Source organism: Lipotes vexillifer, unplaced genomic scaffold, assembly GCF_000442215.2.
Source record: "Lipotes vexillifer unplaced genomic scaffold, Lipotes_vexillifer_v1.1 scaffold851, whole genome shotgun sequence".
Lineage (NCBI taxonomy): Eukaryota > Metazoa > Chordata > Mammalia > Artiodactyla > Lipotidae > Lipotes > Lipotes vexillifer.
In genome coordinates, this window is record NW_006778810.1 from 125,109 (window position 1) to 145,799 (window position 20,691).

Below are 20,691 nucleotides of genomic sequence, written 5' to 3' on the forward strand. Positions count from 1 at the left end.
CAGAGCAGCATGATTCACAATAGTCAAGGTAGAGGCAACCCAAGTGCCCATCAGTGGATGAACAGATAAACGACCTGTGACTTGTACACACAATGGAATATGATTCAGCTTGAAAAAGGAAGGAAATTCTGACACCTGCTACAGCATAGGTGAACCTCGAGGACATCATGTTAAGGGAAACAAGCCAGTCACAAAAGGGCAAATGATCCTGCTGAGACAGCTAGAGTTGTCAAATTCACAGAAACAAAAAGCAGATGGTGGGTGCCCGGGGCTGGGAGAGGGGGAGCGGGAGCTCGTGTTTAACGGGGACAGAGTTTCAGTTTGGGAAGATGAAAAGATTCCGGAGGTGAAGGTGGTGACGGTTACATGACAGAGCGAATGTGCCCAGTGCCCTTGAACTCTACGCTTAAACATTGTTACAATCATAAATGTTATGTCTATTTTACCACAATTTTAAAACTTAATGTAAAAAAACAGAACATAGACCAGATTTGGCCCGTGGGCCATCGTCTGCCCACCACTGCTCTGAATGAGTTAGTACTTGATAACCACACAGTGTAGCCACAGGCTTCGGGATATTATGTTCATCCAAGCTGCAGAGGGTGCCCAGGCCTCTCACAGTATCTGGATTCCCTCCTGAGCACCTGGGCCCTGTCTTCCTCCTTCCTTCCTTTTCCTACCCTTGCAGTCATTCCAGCGTCAGGCAGCCCTTTCTGTCCCTTGCCCTGTCAGGCCTATGTTTGCCTGACATTCAAATCTTTGGTTTCAAGGAAGGAAGGTGTCTCTCCCCATGCTCTCACACCGGCTTCTGGAGGGGCAGAGGGTGGATGGAGGTGCACAGAATCTCAGGGGGATCTGGAGGGCCGCTTCCAGATTCCCGAATAGCCAGTGACCCAACTCCCTCCCCTTTTTTCCTGAGTCAGATTCCAGCTTTTCCTGCAGCTGGGCAGGAGGGGGGCCTTGGCTGGCGTCCCCTTCTCCCCTGCACCTAACCCTAACCCAGACCCTCACCCTTCCCAGATTCTAACCCTAACCCAGACCCTAACCCTCCCCAGATCCTAACCCTAACCCAGACCCTCAGCCTCCATGCTGGGCTGGATATAAGCTTCCAAACAGATGTGGCATTGGTCAGTGCTGCCCTCAGGGGCAGTTGGCTGGGTCAGGACTGTGAGAACCATCTGTTCTTCCCTTGAATTACTCAGAGAATGACTCCCGTCAGCTCACACCCTCTGAGCCATTGCTCGGGATGTGGCTGGATAGGGGCAGAGGCAGGGGCCTGGATGGCCTTGGTACTGGCCTTTGAAGAGAGGCTTGGCTGCTCTGAGGCCAGGTGCTGCCCTGAGTGGCTTCCAGGGCTACCCTGACATGGGTCTGCTTAGGGTCAGCAGCTCTTCAATTAATCCATCCCCTTGCCAGCAAATTTGATTCAACTCTTAGTTTCTCCATGTCCCTCAGTGGAAATTGACTTGAATGCCTGGAGTTAAAAGACCAAAAGTTGTGAAACATCTCCCAGGGAAGGTAGCAGCTTATAAGCAAACATGCTGATTAAACATTGCTCTAAGTTAAGACTCCATTATTGCTAAATAACAGCTCTGGCTTGTTCTAGGAGGAGCCCTTTGACATACATAACAATTAACTTTGTTGAAGAAGTGAGCAGTTAACTGGAGGAGGAGGAAAAAAAGTGCTTTTGTGCAAAATAGGGCAGAACTAATGAGGTTTATGATGATAGAACAGTGTCTTGAGGTGGAAAATGAACTGAGAATCATAATTGCAGAAAACTATATATAGAGCACTTACTACCTGCTGGGCACTCAGCTGGCTCTTTATAAAGAGCTGTACCTGACTCTGTACATATATATAGAGAGAGAGTCTTGGAGCAACCGTTAAAAGTAGTAGTTAGTTTTCTCACAAGGAAACTAAGACTCATGGAGGGTCTGAAGCCCAGGTCACCCAGCAGGAATGGTTGAGTTGAGGTCTGTCCTAGACCCAGTGAAGGATTGAAGGAGCCTTGGAGAAGAGCCAGAGAGAGAATCCCAGCTCTTAATACGGCCAGGATTTCTTGAACACCCACTAGGTTCAAGGCACTAAACTAGGCACTGTAAAGATGATACCTGCTTACCCTCATGACGATCACGGTATTCACTGTTCTGTGCTTGTAAGCGACAGAAACACCCTGGAGCAAGCTTAAGTGAACAAGGACGTTCTTTACTTCAAGGACAAGTGGGTGTCTCTAGAAGCTCAAGAACAGGATGCATCCAGGCTGCCAGGCTTTCTGGCAATGAGCGCTGAAGGGTATAGTAAAGTGGGCTCTCTCTGTAGATACTCGCTTGATCTTCTTGTGGAAAGATGTGGAAATGGCCACTCAGAATCTCCACGTCCCTCCAGGTCTCTGCCTGGGCCGGTCCACTCTGCTGGGGACATCTTGTAGCAGATGCAATGTCTGTGAGTAGAAGGTCTTGGTGAATTGGGTGGACATTAGTCCTACTTAAACAACTGCATGGGGTAAGTAGTTTTATCCCCATTTTACACGTGAGGAGTTGAGATTTGCAGGAGGTGAATCTTGCCTGAGATCACACGATCATTGGCGGTGAAGGGAGTGGGCAGGGCTTGGATTAGGTCTATCTGACTGGAAACCTAGGCTCATCATCATGACATCTAACTGCTCTAGAGGACAATTCACCCTAAATTCACTCTTTAATCAGATGCTGGAAAGGAAACTAGGATGGTTTAGCCTGAGAAGGGCAGCGTGAGAGTCTATAGAGTATTCGGTCAGAAAGCTCTCCTCTTCAGTTAGAAAGCTCTGCTGTCAAGGATGGTGACCAACCAGGTTGTTTTCAACAACCAGTGGAAGTTAGAACGAGAAGCAGGTCTTCTGAGAACAGTGTCCTTATGCTCCAAGGTCATGACACATGAGAGCAAGTTGGTGCTGCGGGGAGTGGCCAGCGGGAGCAGCCCATCAGAGGGCCATGTTCACCGCCCCTCCACGTCCCCTTCAGGCCTCAGGCTGAAATCTGTCCTGACAAACCACTGCTGGCAGAAAACTGGGACACCCTGGGGGCTTGGATGTTCTCAGCTGACCTTTCCGCTATCCCCAAGCAGATGAGGCTGAGTGTTTGCCTTGGCTCCCTTGTTGCACTTGAGAGTGAATGTTCATTCTTAGATATTTCAGTTTACCCATGGGGTGGAAAGGATGGAGTTTGTTTATAAATGAATATTTTGGTGCAGACCTGACTTGACACTAAGCTACTTCAGGGATGCTTGACCCTAAATGAACATTAATTCATGTCTAAAAAACTTGGCCAAGATAATACAAACTTTAAATGATATGACCTCATCGCAAGATTTGGGGAGTGTGTGCTTCATTGGAAAATACTACCTAGTGTTGTTTATCCAAAAGGAGTCTCTGAATTGACCTTCATGTTCACAGACGCTGAGTCTGCCAGAGACTTGAGTGGGGAAGTGTAACGAAGGGTATGTTTCCTTTGGGAGCAGGACGAGCCTCTCAGAGGAAGATGTTTGTGGGATGCAGAATTTTGAAAGACTGTGTTGACTGGTGATATCCTGCTTCTTGTTTTGCAGATCGGAAACCTGGAAGATTACTACCACTTTTATCATAGCAAAACCTTTAAAAGATCGACCTTGAGTAGCAGAGGCCCTCACACCTTCCTCAGGATGGACCCCCAGGTACAAATCTCTGCTCCCTGTGCAGGATGCTTCTTTAGGGCCTAGGGTATTGTTTACTTATTGTTTGGGTCTGTGGTTCTGAAAATGCCTGAGTCTGGATTTTAATGGGATTCTAGATAGCCTTTAGTTTTCCATATCCTCTTGGAATAAAACAAGAAAGATGTGCAGCTACATATCAGACCATCTAAAGGCTCCAAATATTCAGGTTCCTTGGGAGACTTGGGAATTTAAATTCTTGACTTCAGTTTGAAGTAACAATCAAATGACTACAGATCTAATATTTTAAATCTTTAAAAATCAACAAAATACACAGTAGTCAGAGGAGATAAATATGTGAATCTTACCTATAAAGGCTATGCAATTCAAGCTAGCATTTTAAAAATGAAATTAGAATTTGGACAAGTGGATGTTTTTGTGATTGTCATAACACATATCTTAATGGTTACCATGAACTTAAAAACCTGGGAAGTAAATATAACTTTTTTCCGTAAAAATTCCTGTGATCTCTGAGATGAAAACAAATGTAATTTGAAAAGAGGCTGACATTTTTAGTATAGTTCATATTTATTGGGTGGTTAATTATACTTTCTTTCTGCATAGATTTTAGATTAATATTTGACAAATATCAATCAACAGATACTTGGTAAGATTAAAAATGTCAGATGGTCAAATGAGCCTTTGATGACTTCATTCATTCACCAGGTGATTTTGGAATACCTGCTATGTGTCACGCTGTGTCCACAGCAGGGCTGTCAGAGTGGATGGTGGGGCTGACAGTCTATAGAAGAATATGTGATATGTCACAGGGCACTGAGCGCTATGAGGGACAGTGAAGTTCAAGTGAGAAGCAGTAGCAGCCCCAACAAAGAAATGAGGCCATTGGTAAATCGTAGTTTTAGAACATGGAAGTCACCTTCTCTTAAAAGCAATGTGTAAAATGTTCACTTGGGCTCCAAAGCTGGCACGTGTCACTCCTTCAGTGATTCCCAGAGAACGTGGATAATAAAGCTTCCTTGGGGAAATTGGCCTTGGTGTTGTCCCAAGCCACCCCACTGATAATCGGGGATACTTTTGTGTTGGCGGAGCCGGGGGTAGTGGGAGAGATGGTGTATCCCTGAGTATTGTACCTAAAACATTTTTCCAGGACATGACCTTATGGTGGTCTGGTTTTAAGAACATGAGGAAGTGGTCCCTGTGAAACTGTGACGAAAGAAACGGAAGAACAGCTTCAGGGCTAACAGCACATTTTGGCTTCTGTAAGAAACTTGCTTGCTTGCTTGGGGCGGGAAGAACCGGGTTCCTGATTGGCTGATTCAAAATTAAACAGCTCCCTCCCGCCTTGGGGACTTCCCGCCCTGTGAAGGGTATAAAAGCCTCGCCCGACTGTTAGTCGGGGTCTCACTCACTTCTCTCCGAGTGGGACCCTGTCCAGACAGTTTGTGTAAGCGTCTATACTTGTATAAATCCTTTGCTAATCTTTCTACTTGGTGTTGGTGATTCTCGGGTGTCCTTGGTTGGGACACGGGTCGCATTTACTGGGGAACTCGACTCCAGGCGTGTGGCTCCCGGACCGCAACAAAACTAATTCGTGCAGTTGGGCTCTGACAAGGTAGACATGTAGTGTATGGTTCTGAGTTCATTTTATAGGTGGGTAGAAGGCTGGATGGTTTGGAAGTGTGGGTGGGTGGACAGACTGAAGGAGATAGATAGCAAATATTGTGCTAATCCCATTCTTCCTTCATAGCAGGGAAAGGAACTTAATGTTTTTGTTTTGTTTGTTTGTTTTTTTAATTATTCATGCATGCATGGATGCATGCTGCGTCAGGTCTTAGTTGCGGCATGCTGGATCTTTTAGTTGCAGCACGTGGACTTCTTACTTGCAGCATGCGACTCTTACTTGTGGCATGCAAACTCTTAGTTTAGGCATGCATGCAGGATCTAGTTCCCTGACCAGGGATCGAACCCGGGCCCCCTGCATTGGGAGCACGGAGTCTTACCCACTGGACCGCCAGGGAAGTCCCAGGAATTTAATGTTTATGAAGGGATTAGTATGTGCTCAGGCAGCTTACATGCATCCTCCCACCTGACCGTTTGGGGCTGTGTTTATACCCTTGTGTGTTCATGCCATGGAGCTTGAGGGAATGCTTTTCAAAGGGGCTGGTGTATTTTTTTTCCCTCTCAGAAGCAAAGCCAGGTGGTAGTAGCTCATTCCCACAGGATGGGGCCACTGGAGAAGGGCCAGCAGACCCGAATCACCGTAGAGCTGAGTGCAGAGTGCCCAGCCCATCACCAAAAGACATGTGGGTTCTGTGCGGCTGCGGGGTCGGGGGAGGCGGGGTGGGGGGCTGAGGTTCGCAGTGATCAGTCACCTCTCAGAGTGCGGAGACGTTTCTAAGCTAGGAAGGGAGTTGCTGCAGTGCCCTCCACAATTTCTCTTAAGCAAGCAGTGGTCTGTCTTGTGAGGACAGCATACTTGTTCTCTGTCCGAAGTCTTCGGAGTTAGCGTTCCCACAGAGGGAGTCACAGCGAGGTGCGCTCTGTTTGCATGGGGGAGCCCCTGCCCGCCCCCAGCCCTGTAGAGATGTGCAATGAGAAGAGGATGGGACAGTGGGTTTCTTGGTCCCCTTTCTGTCACTGACCAGGGTTCTTAGCCTCCTAATCAAAAGAAATTGATAAAAGGCCAGACAAGAAATTCAGGCAAGGCTTTATTGGGGCCCCGCTGCAGCAGAGGGGAGCGGGAACAAACAACAGGTGCCCTTGCTAGCTCCCTGATGGGGGCTGAGCCTGGTCCTTATATGGGGTGAGGGTAGGGGGTGTGTCCAGAATTCGGGCCAGAGGGGTGGCTTAGGTGGTGGTGAGTGCAGGGGGCATGCACAGTACCCTGCGTTTGCTCCTGATCCCCTGCTTTTGCTCCCCGCTCTTCAGAAGTGGCAGTTGGGTTTTTGGTCTTTTTGTATCTTGCTGTGCCTAAATTGCCCCAACTGTGCACTGCATGCAGTTACTTTTTTAGTCCCTTGTAGTTTCTTTGTATTTTGTTGCTTGAGGAGACGTTTGTCCAGGTGCAAGCACTGCGGCAAAGGGTCCCAGGTCCCAGGTCCCAGGTCCCAGCCTGTCTCATTTCCTGAGGGATTTTGGAGAATGAAGCTGTTTCTCAATTGTTAGAACTATTAGTTAGACGTAATCTGTGTTTTAGGGGGCCCCCCACTCTTTTTTAGTGACTAAATTTTAAAACTCTTAAAGGTATTCAACTCAACTCCTCCATCCTTCCTTTCAAAAGTATTAATTATGCACCTGCTGGGTGTGAGGCCCTGTGCCCCAGGGGATGCAGAGATGCCCGCCCAGCGGGTCTCCGCTCTGTCAGCACCAGCGCAGCAGGACACTGCAGCCCGAGCCTCCGTCCGCTGAGGAGAATTCCGGGCGAGCCCCAGCCAGCCTTCTCCCAGGCATCTGAGATGATGGGCTTGGGCATTGTGGATGGGTTCAAAGTACGGCATTCAGTCTGGGTCTGAGGGCAGGGTGTTCCGGTCATCAGCTGTGTCCTTGAAGGAAAGAGAAGGAAGGAGAGACTTCCAAAGGCTATGGCAGTTAAGTTTTTCAAATAAAAATTCCTTTTGTACAGAGCTTCTTAATAAGCTCCTGGCAGGGCCGTTATCAGACCATCCTGCCAATAAAGAGGAAAGAGAAAAGGTAAACAGCCCTCACATTCCAGCACTGCCTGCGACTCCCACGTGATTGGCTGATTGTTTCCTACAGTTCTAATTAAATGCTTAGCCCCAGGGAACGCACATAGACATCTGAACCCAATTCCGAATACAAATTCAGAATTGTAACTGAAATGTCTCTGTTTAAATCAGTCTAGTTTTAATGCAAACCAAATCAATTAGCTGTCACTCTAATATTTACCTAGTCGTTCCAGTGAAATATTGGGTAAAATTAGCTGTTTTGCAAAAGTGTTTAGTGTTACCTTGTCCTGCAGCACCAGGACATTTTCCCACATGAGCAAAGCATTTTTGTGTCACCTTCTCGATTGGAGAGTTATGTAATTAATATTATTGAGAAAGGGAAAAGATGATTTAATATTATTCAGAGTCATTGGAATGCAGTTGCCATCGTGTTTGAATGACCAAACTGGAGATGAATGTTATAGGGTTTAGGATAAAGCTCAATCGAATGCAGATGGTATTTTATTTTAATTAGCTCCAGTCCCTATTGTATAAAATTGCTTTGATAAGTGATGGAATTTACAATCCACCCCTACTTCGTGTGAAAGCTGATAGAGTGTACATTTGTTGAACAAAACGGAAACAACACACGAGCGGGAGGGAAGATTTAAGACTTCAGTCACACGTGCACACACATTTATTAAGCATCTCTTTGCTCCGATCTCATACCAGCATCATGCGGTTGTTTTCCTTCCATTCTTAATCACCTTTACTTGATGTTTTTAACCACCTTTGGAAAGGGCCATTTTGCTCGAAGGGGTCTGTGGACCAGCCCTCTCCTTGGGAGAACAGCCCAACTGTTCTCAGGGTGCAGTATCAGTCACTGGGTTTTTCCAAGGGCTGTCATTTAAGCCAACTGAGGGCATTTGTTTTTAACTTGTTCTTTTGCCAAAAGTCGGGAGAAGGGTGGATGTTACTGAAGCACCAGCCAATAGCTGTAAGGGCTCCCAAATTTTTTTAAAATTACTTGTTCTGATTACGGTCCAAGCTGGCTTATAGTTCGACATTGCTGCTGCATCTTCCAACCCTTACATTTTAGAATGATGACTCTGGTTCAGCCCTTCCCTTGCGTGCTCAGCCAGATGGATGAGGGAAATGGGAGGATAAAGATGTTATTAGGGGGGCTCTCGGTGGCTCCTTCCGGGGTGGTGGGAGGCTTCGGGTTGACGCTTTGTTTCAGTCCTTCAACGCTCAGGAGCTGGAAACTGATTTCCAGGGGCGGAGTGGGCATTCTGTTTTGTAGGATGGGACTTTGCCCCAGAGTGTAATCAGAGCTCAGTTTTTTTTTTTTCCAGCGGTGATGCAACGTTTAAGCAGATCTTTCCATTAACCACAGAGGGAATTTTATCTGACAGTCTTGTGTGCTAGAGCCATTTGGAGTGCAAACAAACAAAAAGTTCCTGGCAAATACCAGCACATAGACAGGAAGTGGCCACATGGATCTGGGGGTTGATGAACTGCGAGATGGGCTGGGGGGAGGCTGGGCTGCCACACGGGACCCGACAGGTTCATCCGCGGGGGGACAGCAGGGCTTCAGCTGTCTCTTCACGTTTCAGCACAACCCTGCTGGGTCTAGTGAACTGGACGCTACCAGTTGGTAAGCAGTTAGAATTTTCAAATAGGCTTTAAAAGATGGTGCTTTATGACTTCACCGGCAGGCCTGACGCTTCCACTTAGATGCCTCCAAGATGTCTCAAAGTCACCGCATCCCGAAGCCGAGTGACCATCCCTGACCGCACCTCTGTCTCACAGAGAAGCCGCCCCCTCCCCCATGCCTGTTCCCCCACCCTCCGTCCACCACCCATGCAGCCTGTGCCCCAGGCCTGTCCTCTGGCACCTGGACGCTGCACGGCCCCTCTCACTGGCCAGCTGTGGGCATCCTTGCCCAACACCAGTCTGCTCTCCACTGTCCCGAGGGAGCCTATGAAACACGCCTGTCATGGTGCCACCGCCCCTGGGAATGCCCTGCCCAGGTCCCCCTTGGTCTGGCCTCCCTGTGGCCCCTGGACCCCCGCCACGCTGGCCTTTAAGATCCTCATGGGATGACATTTGCCCTTGCCCCCTGCACAACCTTTGCACATACTGGCTACCCCTGTGTCTCTCTCTGGTCTCGGCCTGTGCAGCCCTGTCACCGGGAGCTGGCTCAGCGGCTGCTCCTAGTGGTTGGATGTCAGCGCTCTGGGTCTGCGAGGTCCCCTCAGCATCTGCCTTCCCCAGGGACTCCAGGAGCGGAGGGGTCGTGGCTATTCAGATCTTGTCCCAGCACGGAAGTGACGGGGCCAGAGCGCGTCTGGCCGTGTTCGCAGCTGCCCGCTGCTGCAGGGGACGTACCGTCTTAAAGGGTTTAGTGGTCACTTGGGCGTCCCCCTCCCTGAGGTTCCCAGCGCCGTGAGGGTGGTAAGGAGCCCATCCATTGGCTCTCGGGCCCCCACTTTGTTCCTGTGACGTCTGTTTCCTGGCCGCCTTGGAGACAGTGCCAGGACCACAGGACCAGGTGGGAGCGAGGAGGGGTTTCATTTGCTGGGGATCCAGTAATGACAGGGACCAGGGACACGGCTGGTGGGAGCTGCAGGTGGTTCCAGGAGGCCTGGAGCGCGAGGCCGGGCAGAAACCGTGAGAGGCAGGGGGATGGGGGGCGGAGGGAGCTCGGGGTGAGACGCACACAGCCCTCCTTGTGCCGGGGGGTGTCACGTTCTCCAGGGCCAGGGCCGCCCTCACTTGCTTTCACTCCAGGTCCAGCAGGCTACCCAGTAAATAGCAGATGGACCCTTAGTCAGTGTTTATTGAAACAGATCTCAGTTTTCAGGGAGTAGGTTCACGTAGCAAGTTGTATCTGTTACCATTTGCTCATCAACTTCTTTTTACCTAAAGGACTTGAGAAGTATCTTGTGGCCTTGGTTAAACTGTGACAAAAGCCCTGAAGAGGGCTTGAATTCATCAGGCTGCAGCACGACGGACATGGGGCCAGCTGGGCAGTGTGCTGACCAGCGTCTGGCTGGTGACCGTGGAGAGCAGGGCTCCTTCGGCCGCCTGTCCGTCCTGTGTGAGTGGAGGCAGGTGATTCTCGGGGATGGGGTGCTTCCCGTCAGAGCCCTGATTTCCCGAAGTCCATTCATGTTTCCCAGTATTAGCAGGAGGAGTGGTGCCGGCTCTCACCAGCTGTAAGTGGTCACCTTTTGGCCCGTGTAGTTCAGCTTGGATGGAACGAATTCGAGAAGTGGCCTGTTGAGGAAGGGGGGACAGGCCTGGGTCCCTGCTTGCCTCTGTGATGTGGGAGGAGGAGGGGGAGGTCTTCTAGGCTGAGTTAGATCAGCTGTTAGATTTTTGGTTCGTCTTCCTTCTCCTCTGCCTCTTCTACTGCCCTGGCTCACGGATTTCCATAGCAACCCGGCATCTCCTCCCCACCCCAGGTGGTACCCTCAGGAGGGCTCGAGCGTCTCCCTGAGACATGATCTAACAAGGCTGTTTAACCATCACTCACTTGTAAGGACACTTGTCATTGGATTTAGGGCACAGCATGACCACATCGCCAGAACTTTAACTTAATTACATGTGCAAAGACCCTTTTCCCAAGGGAGGCCACATTCACTGGTTCTGGGTGAATGTACCTTTTGGGAGGCCACCAGTCAACTCTCTACAAAACCTAAAGAGAGTGATGTGGAATGAGCAGGGCCTTTCTTCTCAGCGATATTTCCCCTTCCTGCACTCCAGTGATCTGAAGGCTTTGCAGAGTGATTGGTTCTCTTCCTAAGAAGGCTGGGGACCCACCGTAAGAGCTCAGCTCTTACCACGCACGCTTAGTCACAATGTGTATTTTAATGTGCCCCAGGCCCACTCATTTGCAGGCTTACCTGGGTTTAGGACTTACCTTCCAAGTATATTCCTATGGCCTTGAAAGGCAGACAGTGTGTACCACTGTCTGTCCCCTGCCTTTTTCACCAAGGGAAGGTCTGAAAACCTCCTCTAGGAGTGCTGAGGGATCTGATGAGCACAGCACGAACGAAGCTACAGTGTAAAGTGACAGCCGGGCAGACTGCCAGCAAAATATGACGACTTTCCTTTTGCACTAGCCCTCTTAGGGGAGGAAGAGTACTGCCAATTCTTCTGAGCATCTCAGGTTGCGAGATAATCACAGGAAGAACATCACAGTCTGGCCCCCTCCCAGCCTGACTCTCCCCATCACCACCAGCTCACCACTTGTATTCCTTCCTCTGCAGTTTTTTGGAAAAGCTTCAGAAGGATAGGTGTTAACTCTTCTCTAAGTGATAGAATTTGCCTGTGAAGCCATCTGGTCCTGGGCTTTTGTTAGTTGGAAGTTTTTAAATCACAGTTTCAATTTCAGTACTTGTGATTGGTCAGTTCCAGCTCACCGTCTGTTTGCGAGCTCTGCAGAAGAATGAATTCCATGAGTGACATGTCCTTAGGGATCCTGAACTATGTGTTCCTTTGTCATAAAGAGCATCACTGTTCATGATGAGGGTACTCTTTGGGAAAGCTAAAGTTTCAGGCACTTGGATTTCAGGCACTTGGTCATCGGCACCCCTGACCTTCCTGGAGAGGCCAGCTGGCTCTGGGTTCCAACCTGAGGGGCCCCTGAAGCAGAGCTCTGGGTCTGAGCTGGAGGGTGGGACAGGGGCCTTGGTCCTGGATGGGAACCAGTGGTATTTACACTCATACTCATGTTCCTAGAACCTAGCGCCGGACACACAGTGAGACTCAGTGCAGCTTTGGTGAGCGAATAAGGGACCACGGGGGCCGTGCTCTCCAGAGAAATCGGCAAATCTGGAAAATGCCAGGATGGTGGGATCCAGGAGCCCCCGCCCTTTCCTGGAGTTGGGTGAGAAGCAAGGCAGTGGCTGGAGCCTGGAGAAAGGAGACGGGGAGCAGGCTCTGACCAAGTGACCGCTGGCTGAGTCAGCCTCTGTGACTGGGAGGTCACCTGTGAATCCATCTCCACAGACCTGGCGAGTAATTTGTTATATCCAGTTCCATTGGCCTACAGTGCCTGGCTGTCTCTGAGAGTCTTACAATGACCTGTCTCAGGGGAGAGGGCTGCCCCGGGACCACGCCACAAGGAGAGCCTCCAGCTCTGCTGCGGGCCCTGGGCCATCACAGCCGACCCTCAGAACTGTGTGTTAAGTTGGGTTCTTACCCAGAGCCCAGGAACGATTGGAGGCCAGGTGCCCTCACTCTTTTATCCCACTAGGGGATTGTTTTGTGACTTCCGGCAACATGCTTCCCCATGTCACCTGCCTGATTCGGGGGAGTCACCTACTCAGGCTTGGAAGAGGAGGGTCCACCTCCTCTGGGACAGGAAGTAAAGCCTGGTGGGCACCACAGTTGGAAGGCGCTGGTGCCGGTAAGATGGGTAGTGAGTCAGCCAGGCAAGGTGGACGGGAGCATCCCGGGAGCTTGGAGCTGTCAGTGGCTTGCCTACCACTGTACTTTACAACAGGTTGCCTAGCAGGTTAGGAAATACAGTCTTAAGTTTTTGATACTGAGTAAAAGCTTTCTGGTTCAGGCAGTAATATATGAGGAAGTTGCAAAATGCCATCAGAGGGTGTTATGAGCAAAATATCTCACTGTACAGTTTTATTTTCCATGGAAGTATCTACCAGTGGCAACTATAAATGATCCAGGACTTGCGCCTGGGCTTGTTTTAGTGCCTAATCCAAATTGCTTTTGAGCTCTTTGCGGCATTTCTCAGGAAGCTGATCCACTGGTGTTTTGTAGACAAGCCACATTGGTGGGGGGACAGGCTGTGATGTTTCTTTCTAAGCATTTTGTCCTGGTGACCAGCAACGCCTTGAGATCAGTCGTCACCCTTAAATGTGAATGAGGCTGTCCTCTCCTCCCTCAGGACCAGGTCGGGGGGTCGAGGCCGAGCGGTCTGAGGGGAGCAGCTTGACCCTCGGACCTTGTGCCTTCATTCCCCTGGGGTCACCGGCCTTGGCCTGGCCTCCAGGTCAGCCAGGGTCCCCCATCATCACCCTCGCGGAGGCTCCATCCTCCTCCTCCCCTTCACCTTCTCTGCCCTGGGCCACCTGTTGCCTTCTTGGAGCTTGCATCACACCCTGTGCTGTGTGCTGGGAGCCCCTGACTGGTTCACAGACTTCTGAGAGCAGGGCCTGGTGCCCCCATCCTGCCCATCTCAGCCCCCCGTGCAGAGCTGAGCCCCAGCGGGAGGTGTACTGAATCAGGGGGCCCATAGCAGCAGGACCAAGAAAATGTTTCGGTTCAGGGCACAGGGATTCAGGTCCCACATCTTTTAAAAGTGAAAAAACTCAGACTTCCCTGGTGGCACAGTGGTTAAGAATCTGCCTGCCAACGCAGGGGACATGGGTTCGAGCCCTGGTCTGGGAAGACCCCACATGCCGTGGAGCAACTAAGCCCGTGCACCACAGCTACTGAGCCTGCGCTCTAGAGCCCGCGAGCCACAACTACTGAGTCCATGCGCCACAACTACTGAAGCCCGCACGCCTAGAGCCCGTGCTCCACAACAAGGGAAACCACTGCAATGAGAAGCCCACACACCACAACGAAGAGTAGCCCCCGCTCGCCGCAACTAGAGAAAGCCCGAGCGCAGCAACGAAGACCCAACACAGCCAATAAATAAATAAATAAATTTTAAAATAAATAGATAAATAAATAAAAGTGAAAAAACTCTTCCACCTTGAAAAACTCTTACACACACACATACACACGTGAGGATAATACAGCCGTGTGCCAAGCAGTGATGTGCATGCTTTATATGCCAGTTTATATGCCAGTGCTCCCTCATGACAAGCCACAATGATGCCCATCATCCAGGTGAGGCCAGGGAGGCTAACCGACTGAGTCACACAGCTGGTGAGTGTGGGGCTGGCTTTTGAATCCAGTCAGCCAGGCTCCTGGATTCCTGCTCTTAAATAATATTTATCCTGCCTCTCAAGCTTTTTTCCTTGGTTGTGAAGGCAGGTCCTGCCGATTGAAAGAAGTTTATAAAACCCTTAAAATAATTTAAAAATTTTAAATGAATAATAGTGTCACCATCAAGGAATTGCTGTTATTAATAGTTTGCTGTATCCCTTTTTAGGTTTTCTGTACATGTTTTGGTACCATGTTTGCAGAAGCTGCTAAAAATGCCAATATATGGATTATCATAATTAACCGTATCCTCCCTGTAAAACATTTTACTTCCAACTCCTGATCACCATTTGACCGGTTTCTCCCCTCTCTTCACTCTTTTCATACCCTTGCATGTATTTCCTTTTAATTAGGGACAAGGGTCACCAGAGAATCTATTGGCAACTTCACAAGGTCTTTTTTTTTTTTAGTAGAATCATTTCAAACTCTATGAGAGTGGTCCTGTTCCCTCCCCTACAGACCCAGACTAGTTCTTATCTTTCAAATATGATCACTTGAAGTGAAAACATCTCCTTGGAATTTACCATCCAAGACATCTAATAGACACAGATGTTCATGGAAAAGGACAGCTGGAGCACCTACGAGGAGGCCACGTGAAACCAGGAGATCGTTTTTAAAACAAAAAGTAACTGTGTTTCTCCCCTGGTAGGTGAAATGGCTCCAACAACAAGAAGTTAAACGCAGGGTGAAGAGACAGGTGCGAAGTGACCCTCAGGCCCTTTATTTCAACGACCCCATTTGGTCCAACATGTGGTACATGGTGAGTAGGGTGTGGGCCTCTCTGTCCCTGGAGCGTTTGCAGTGCCGTGTTTCTGAGATGGGTCAATTTCCCCCAACAAAGCTAAATTCTCATGACAGCTCCAAACAGACACACTTCATCTGAGTGTAAAACTCCTGTTGTAATGCTGTGAGGTGCAAGCTTTCTTGTGAAGTTTTTTTAATTATGTGAAAGTCCAAGGGGAGGGGCTTTTTGAGCAGGGGAGCAATTGGCTGCACGGTGTATGAGTCACTACATGGTGAGTAGTGAACAGAGCCCCTGAAGGGCGGTGGGTGTCCTGGGAAAGTGATGGACAGATTGCCGGGGCAGAAAAATCAGTAGACCCTCCACGTGGACCGTTCCCAGAAATGGGTGGTCCTGCTCTATCAGGACCTGCTCTATCAGGCACGGGAAAGCATTTTCTCCGTATTCCCTTATGAGCATAAGAGCACCTCTGCTGGGTTTGCAGGTCTGTGTCAGGTGTGTCTGTGCTGGGGGGCTTTGTGTCTTCTGTGCCTGCAGCATTGTGGCGACAAGAACAGTCGCTGCCGATCGGAAATGAATGTCCAGGCAGCGTGGAAGCGGGGCTACACGGGAAAAAACGTGGTGGTCACCATCCTGGATGATGGCATAGAGCGGAATCACCCCGACCTGGCCCCAAACTATGTAAGTCAAGCCTTAAAACTGGCAACTGGCATGCAGAGACATTCAACTGCGTGGGTCATTAAACAAGGACACATTTATAAAACGATAAGGTGCCTACCCCTCCCTATATCAGACAGTACAGAAAACTGAGCTGGGTGGGCTGGTGAACCCAGCTCCCCTGCTACCTGGAGCCAGGGGTTCGCAGAGGGATTCGTTCACACGTTAGAGGATTCACATGTACTTCTGGGAACGGGTCCTAAGAAACTCAGAGACGTGTGCATGTGGAGGTCGCCATCAGATCAACATCAGCGACATACGAAATGGCAGGGTTAAGACGTGGGCTTAGGACCCAAACTGCTGGGGCTCCTGTCCTGGCTCTGCGGCTTATTAACTCTGAGACCCCGGGCAAGTTACTTGACTTCTCTGTGCCTCAGTGTCACCATCTGTAAAATGGGGTTAGTAACAGGACTACTACCTCCTCGGGTAATTGTGAGGGTTAAATGGCTTCATAAATGTAAAGAAGAGAGCCCAGCACATAGTAAATGTGAGAAAGGTGTTTAGTATTCTGAGGCACCTGGGGTACAGTGTTGTCTTAATTTCTGCTGTACGGCAAAGTGATTCAGTTATGCATATATTTTTTTTTTTCATGTTCTTTTCCATTATGGTTTATCACAGGATATTGAATATAGTTCCCTGGGCTCTACAGTAGGACCTTGTTGCTTATCCATCCTATATATACTAGTTTGCAAAAGATGACAGTTTTGAAGTCAACAATCTGGAGAGCTTTTATAATGTGTTTTAAAAGGACGTTAGGATATTACACAAATACTATGATTATAAGTATATACACAAAAACATACATATTAAAAACATAAGGTGAAGGAAATTCTGACACTTGCTACCACGTGGATGAACCTTTACCTGATGCATGCTACCACATGGATCAGGCACATCGATAAAGACATTATCTAGGTCACAAAAGGACAAACACTGTATGCGTTCACTTACGTGAGGTCCCTAGAGGAGTCGAATTCATAGAGACAGAAAGTAGATGTTGGGTGCCAGGGGCTGGGGAGGGGGATGGGGAGTTAGTGTTTCATGGGGACAGAGTTGTAAGTTTGGCAAGATGAAAAGCGTTCTGTGGATGGATGGTGGTGATGGCTGCCCAGCAGTGTGAATGTACTTAAAGCCATTGAACTGTGCACTTAAAAATGGTTAGGGTGGTAAATTTTGTTATGTGTATTTCCCACCATAATATATATACATATATATATATATATATAAAGTTACAGTAAGGGAGTACCAAGCGTGCATTTTTCTCTGTTTCCAATTGAGGCATAAAAACAATTTAAAGCAGGGCTGTGATATGCCAGGCCATTTCTCTTCGGTCATGAGGGTTTCATTTCTTAGGATTCCTATGCGAGCTATGACGTCAACGGAAACGATTACGACCCGTCTCCGCGATATGATGCCAGCAATGAGAACAAGTATGTCACTTGATCACTTGGCCGGCCCCTCCTTGCTTCCCTTTCCATCACCCTGCAGTCACTGTTGAGCTGGCCCACAGTCGGGATCCTGGAACTGTGACGGGTCAGAGGCACCTCTCCGGCTGCCTGGCTGGGTCTGGGGCTGAGCCAGGAGCCAGCCCCACGCAGCCCTTCAGGCACAAGGCAGCCTCGGTGGATTCGGCCCTTTCCTAAGGGGCGTCACCCCTGCTGGTCAGCTAGCAATGGATGTTGGACCAGCATCGTTCCTGTTCGAAACACTGTTGGATTTGAAAAGAGTAACCCTTAAATCTTGCGGTCTCCACAGCCGGCTGTGTTCGGACCACAGTGCATGGGTCAATATCTGAGCCTTTTTGAGTCTGTCTGTGACCTCACGAGGGAGGTGGCAGAAGAGTGAATGATGCTGGGTAAATCGGGGCCCAGATCCTGGGCCTGGCTGTGTGCCTCTGTGCAGGCTGGGTGATGTCTCGTGGCCTGAGGCTCCCCATGCCCCAGGGCTGTGGGTGGGAGTCAGGTGATGGGTGAGGGACACACACGGAGGGTGTTCAGTCAGTGACGCTTGTGATCGTCACTTTGCAAATGATGGCGGGAGGTCTGGAGAGATCAGGTGACTCGGCTCCGTCGGTGGCAGCCCTGGGGATGATGTCCACTTTCCCCAGCCCAGCCCTGGAGCTCGTTTGCTGTGTCCTGCCTGTCGTTTCTCCGTCAGCATGCCCCATGCCCCAAGCTCTTCCCATTCTTCCAAAAATATTTAGAGAACAGAAGCCGTTTCTTTCTTCTCCACTGTTTTTTTGGTTTTGTTTTGTTTTGTTTTTAATTTAATTTTATTTGTTTTAGTTGTGCTGGGTCTTAGCTGCGGCTCACCAGTTCCTTTAGTTGCGGCATGTGTGCTCCTTAGTTGTGGCTGGTGGGCTCCTCAGTTGTGGCATGTGAACTCTTAGTTGTTGCATGCGTGTGGGATCTTAGTTCCCTGATCAGGGATCGAACCCATGTCCCCTGCATTGGAAGGTGGATTCTTAACCACTGCGCCACCAGGGAAGTCCCTTTCTTCTCCACTGTTGACATGACGCTTGCCAAGGTGTGTCTTCATCCATAATATTTTAGGTTGTGGTTGATTTGATTCTGGGGTTCAAATCCTGGTGCCCACAGGGTGCTGTGCAGGGAGACTCAGCCGGCAGACGCGGTCAGCACGACGGACCACAGCGCTCCAGGGAGCCTGCAAAGGCCCCAGCCTCACGTCCCCAGGTGCCCTTCCCACTCAGCCGCCAGCACGCCAGTGGTGCAGGGCACCTGGTCTCCCAGCCCTGAGTGCAGGGAGCCAGGAGGGATAGTCCAGACACTGCACAGTGATCCATGAAGGGCAGGATTGAATGCTGAGTAGGACGGTGGGCTGCGTGACTTGGGAGCAGCCCTGGCTGTGGGCGCACGAGGTCCAGAGGACAGAGGGCTGCCTCCCCAGGGCTAATGCATGAGCCCTGGACTAGTTTCAAGGGTGGTTTTAAAGTTGACTCAGTGATTCTGATCCCCTGTGGACTATTCTCAAAGATGTGCTCCTTAAACTTGCCGGTATTTTTTTGGCTTCTGCTGGAGGAACTGACCCGATGCAGCATGTTGCAGACGGGGTCATTACCCGAGGGGAGCGATCTGTTTTTCAGGTGGCCTCTTCCTAGTCTGTCCACTGCTGCTGAGTGTTCCATTTGGAGCCTTCTTCCTCAGCTCCTGCTGGAATGGCGGTGGAAAGGGTGGGGGGGGCTGCCCGAGGTGAGCATGGGGTGGGAGGAGGGGGACACAAGAGGACACAGAATCTAGGTTCTCATTTGTTCTTACTTCAGCTCGGCAGCCAGGCAGGCGTCTACACTGTGTTGTCAGTCACGGGGACGCAGAGCTTGGGAGGAGGGATGCTTGGGCCCCTGGCGCCGGAGCAGGAGACTCAGCCTGATGCGGGAGCATCGTGTCTGCAGGGCAGCGGGAAGGCCTTGCCAGCCTACGGGGCGCAGGGCGGGGGTGGGGAACGGGACGGTCCAGGCCCGTGCAAAAGCCCACTTGATGCCCCTCCCGGAGCAGCCATCAGAGGGCGGGGGGCGATGGGAACAGATGTGGGGAGAAGGCTTCAGCATCCTCCCTGGGCTTAGGGATAATGACTCTTCTTGCAGGAGAGCTGAGCAGGGCACTGAACCCACTGCAAGGTGCTGGCGGAGTCCTAACTTCGTTTTTTCCTTTGCCTCAGACATGGTACTCGCTGTGCGGGAGAGGTCGCCGCTTCAGCCAACAACTCTTACTGCATCGTGGGCATCGCGTACAATGCAAAAATCGGAGGTAAGGCCCAGGAGTGTGCTGCCCGGGGGCTCGGGCCTGGGGCAGGGGTACTGGACGTGTCCCTCCTGCGAGTCTCAGCAGTTGCACTTCCATTGGCCTCGGTGGCCGAGTCGGACCCTGGCCCTGACCTCACGCTGCCAGGGGCCTGGAGGCAGAGGTGTTGCTCACTGGTTTGCCTGAAAAGCCTCCGCCGGTCCTGTGGGTCTGGCTGCTGACTTACCGCTGTCAAGCAGACCAGTCCTAATAGGCCGCGTGGGTCCCCTCCTGCTGCCCATCCTGCCCTCCCTCTGACTTTCCCAGCAGGGTTTACGGTTTTCACTTGGGACGAAGGCCTTTCCTTGGCCCCGACTCCCACTCGAGCATCCTGGCCCACTGCTCCTGCCCTGTCCCTCGGCTTTAGCCAGAGGACATTTGTCATAGGGTTCCCCAGAGATGCCTGGTCTCCCCTGTTTATGACGGGCTGGTAACATTTGCCTCACCCCAAAAACCTCTCCCCGCCACTCCGTTCTGCTCAGTCCACCCGTGACTTATGGCCTCTCACGCCCTTTCTGCTCCATGGAGTGCTCCCCAAATCCAGGTGTCCCCCCTCGTCTTGTTTACTGAGGGAGGTCAGCCTTCCAGGTCCCTTTAAGGAGCACGCCTGACCCTGGGTGTCTCTGGCTCTGTTGTTTGGTTTCTCCATTTGTGAGTCAAGCTTCTTTTGTTAGGATGGGGCTTTAGAGCAAAGAGTCACATGTCTTCCATGCCCCCCGCCCCTGCCCCTGCCCCCGCCCCCTGAGCCTAGCAGATTGATAACTCAGACTGGTAGACAGTCAGTAAGTCTTCTGCAGTGCCTGGTAGGTGCGCATCACTGAGCTGGCACTGAGCAGGTGTGACCAGGGCAATGAATTGTCCTCGACTGTCCACATGGCCTTGGGCACTGGCTCTCAGTTTGGAGGTGCTCACACGCACGCTGATGGCCATGCTGGGATGCCTTCCTGGGGTGTGGCCTTCTCTGCTGCTTTGCCTTTGTGGAGGTGGTTGTAGCTCCCTCAGCTCTACTACGAGCAGCACAAGGTGGAGAACTCTGGGTCACGAGTCTTTGGGGAATTTCTTGAGTTTTGAAAATAGGGTCCCCAGCTTTCACTTATTTAGGACCCTCTGCCTGCTCTTTCCC

At 50.5% G+C, this 20,691-nt stretch overlaps 1 protein-coding gene across 1 annotated transcript in view; it reads left to right on the forward strand.

Moving 5' to 3' along the window:
* Window positions 1-20,691, forward strand: part of PCSK6 (proprotein convertase subtilisin/kexin type 6) — a 250,646-nt gene that overhangs the window by 106,348 nt on the left and 123,607 nt on the right. The window contains exons 4-8 of the mRNA XM_007451962.1: window positions 3,580-3,684; window positions 14,962-15,072; window positions 15,592-15,735; window positions 17,125-17,201; window positions 19,447-19,535. Coding sequence (XP_007452024.1) covers window positions 3,580-3,684; window positions 14,962-15,072; window positions 15,592-15,735; window positions 17,125-17,201; window positions 19,447-19,535 — 526 coding nt within the window. The remainder of the gene's footprint in view (window positions 1-3,579; window positions 3,685-14,961; window positions 15,073-15,591; window positions 15,736-17,124; window positions 17,202-19,446; window positions 19,536-20,691) is intronic.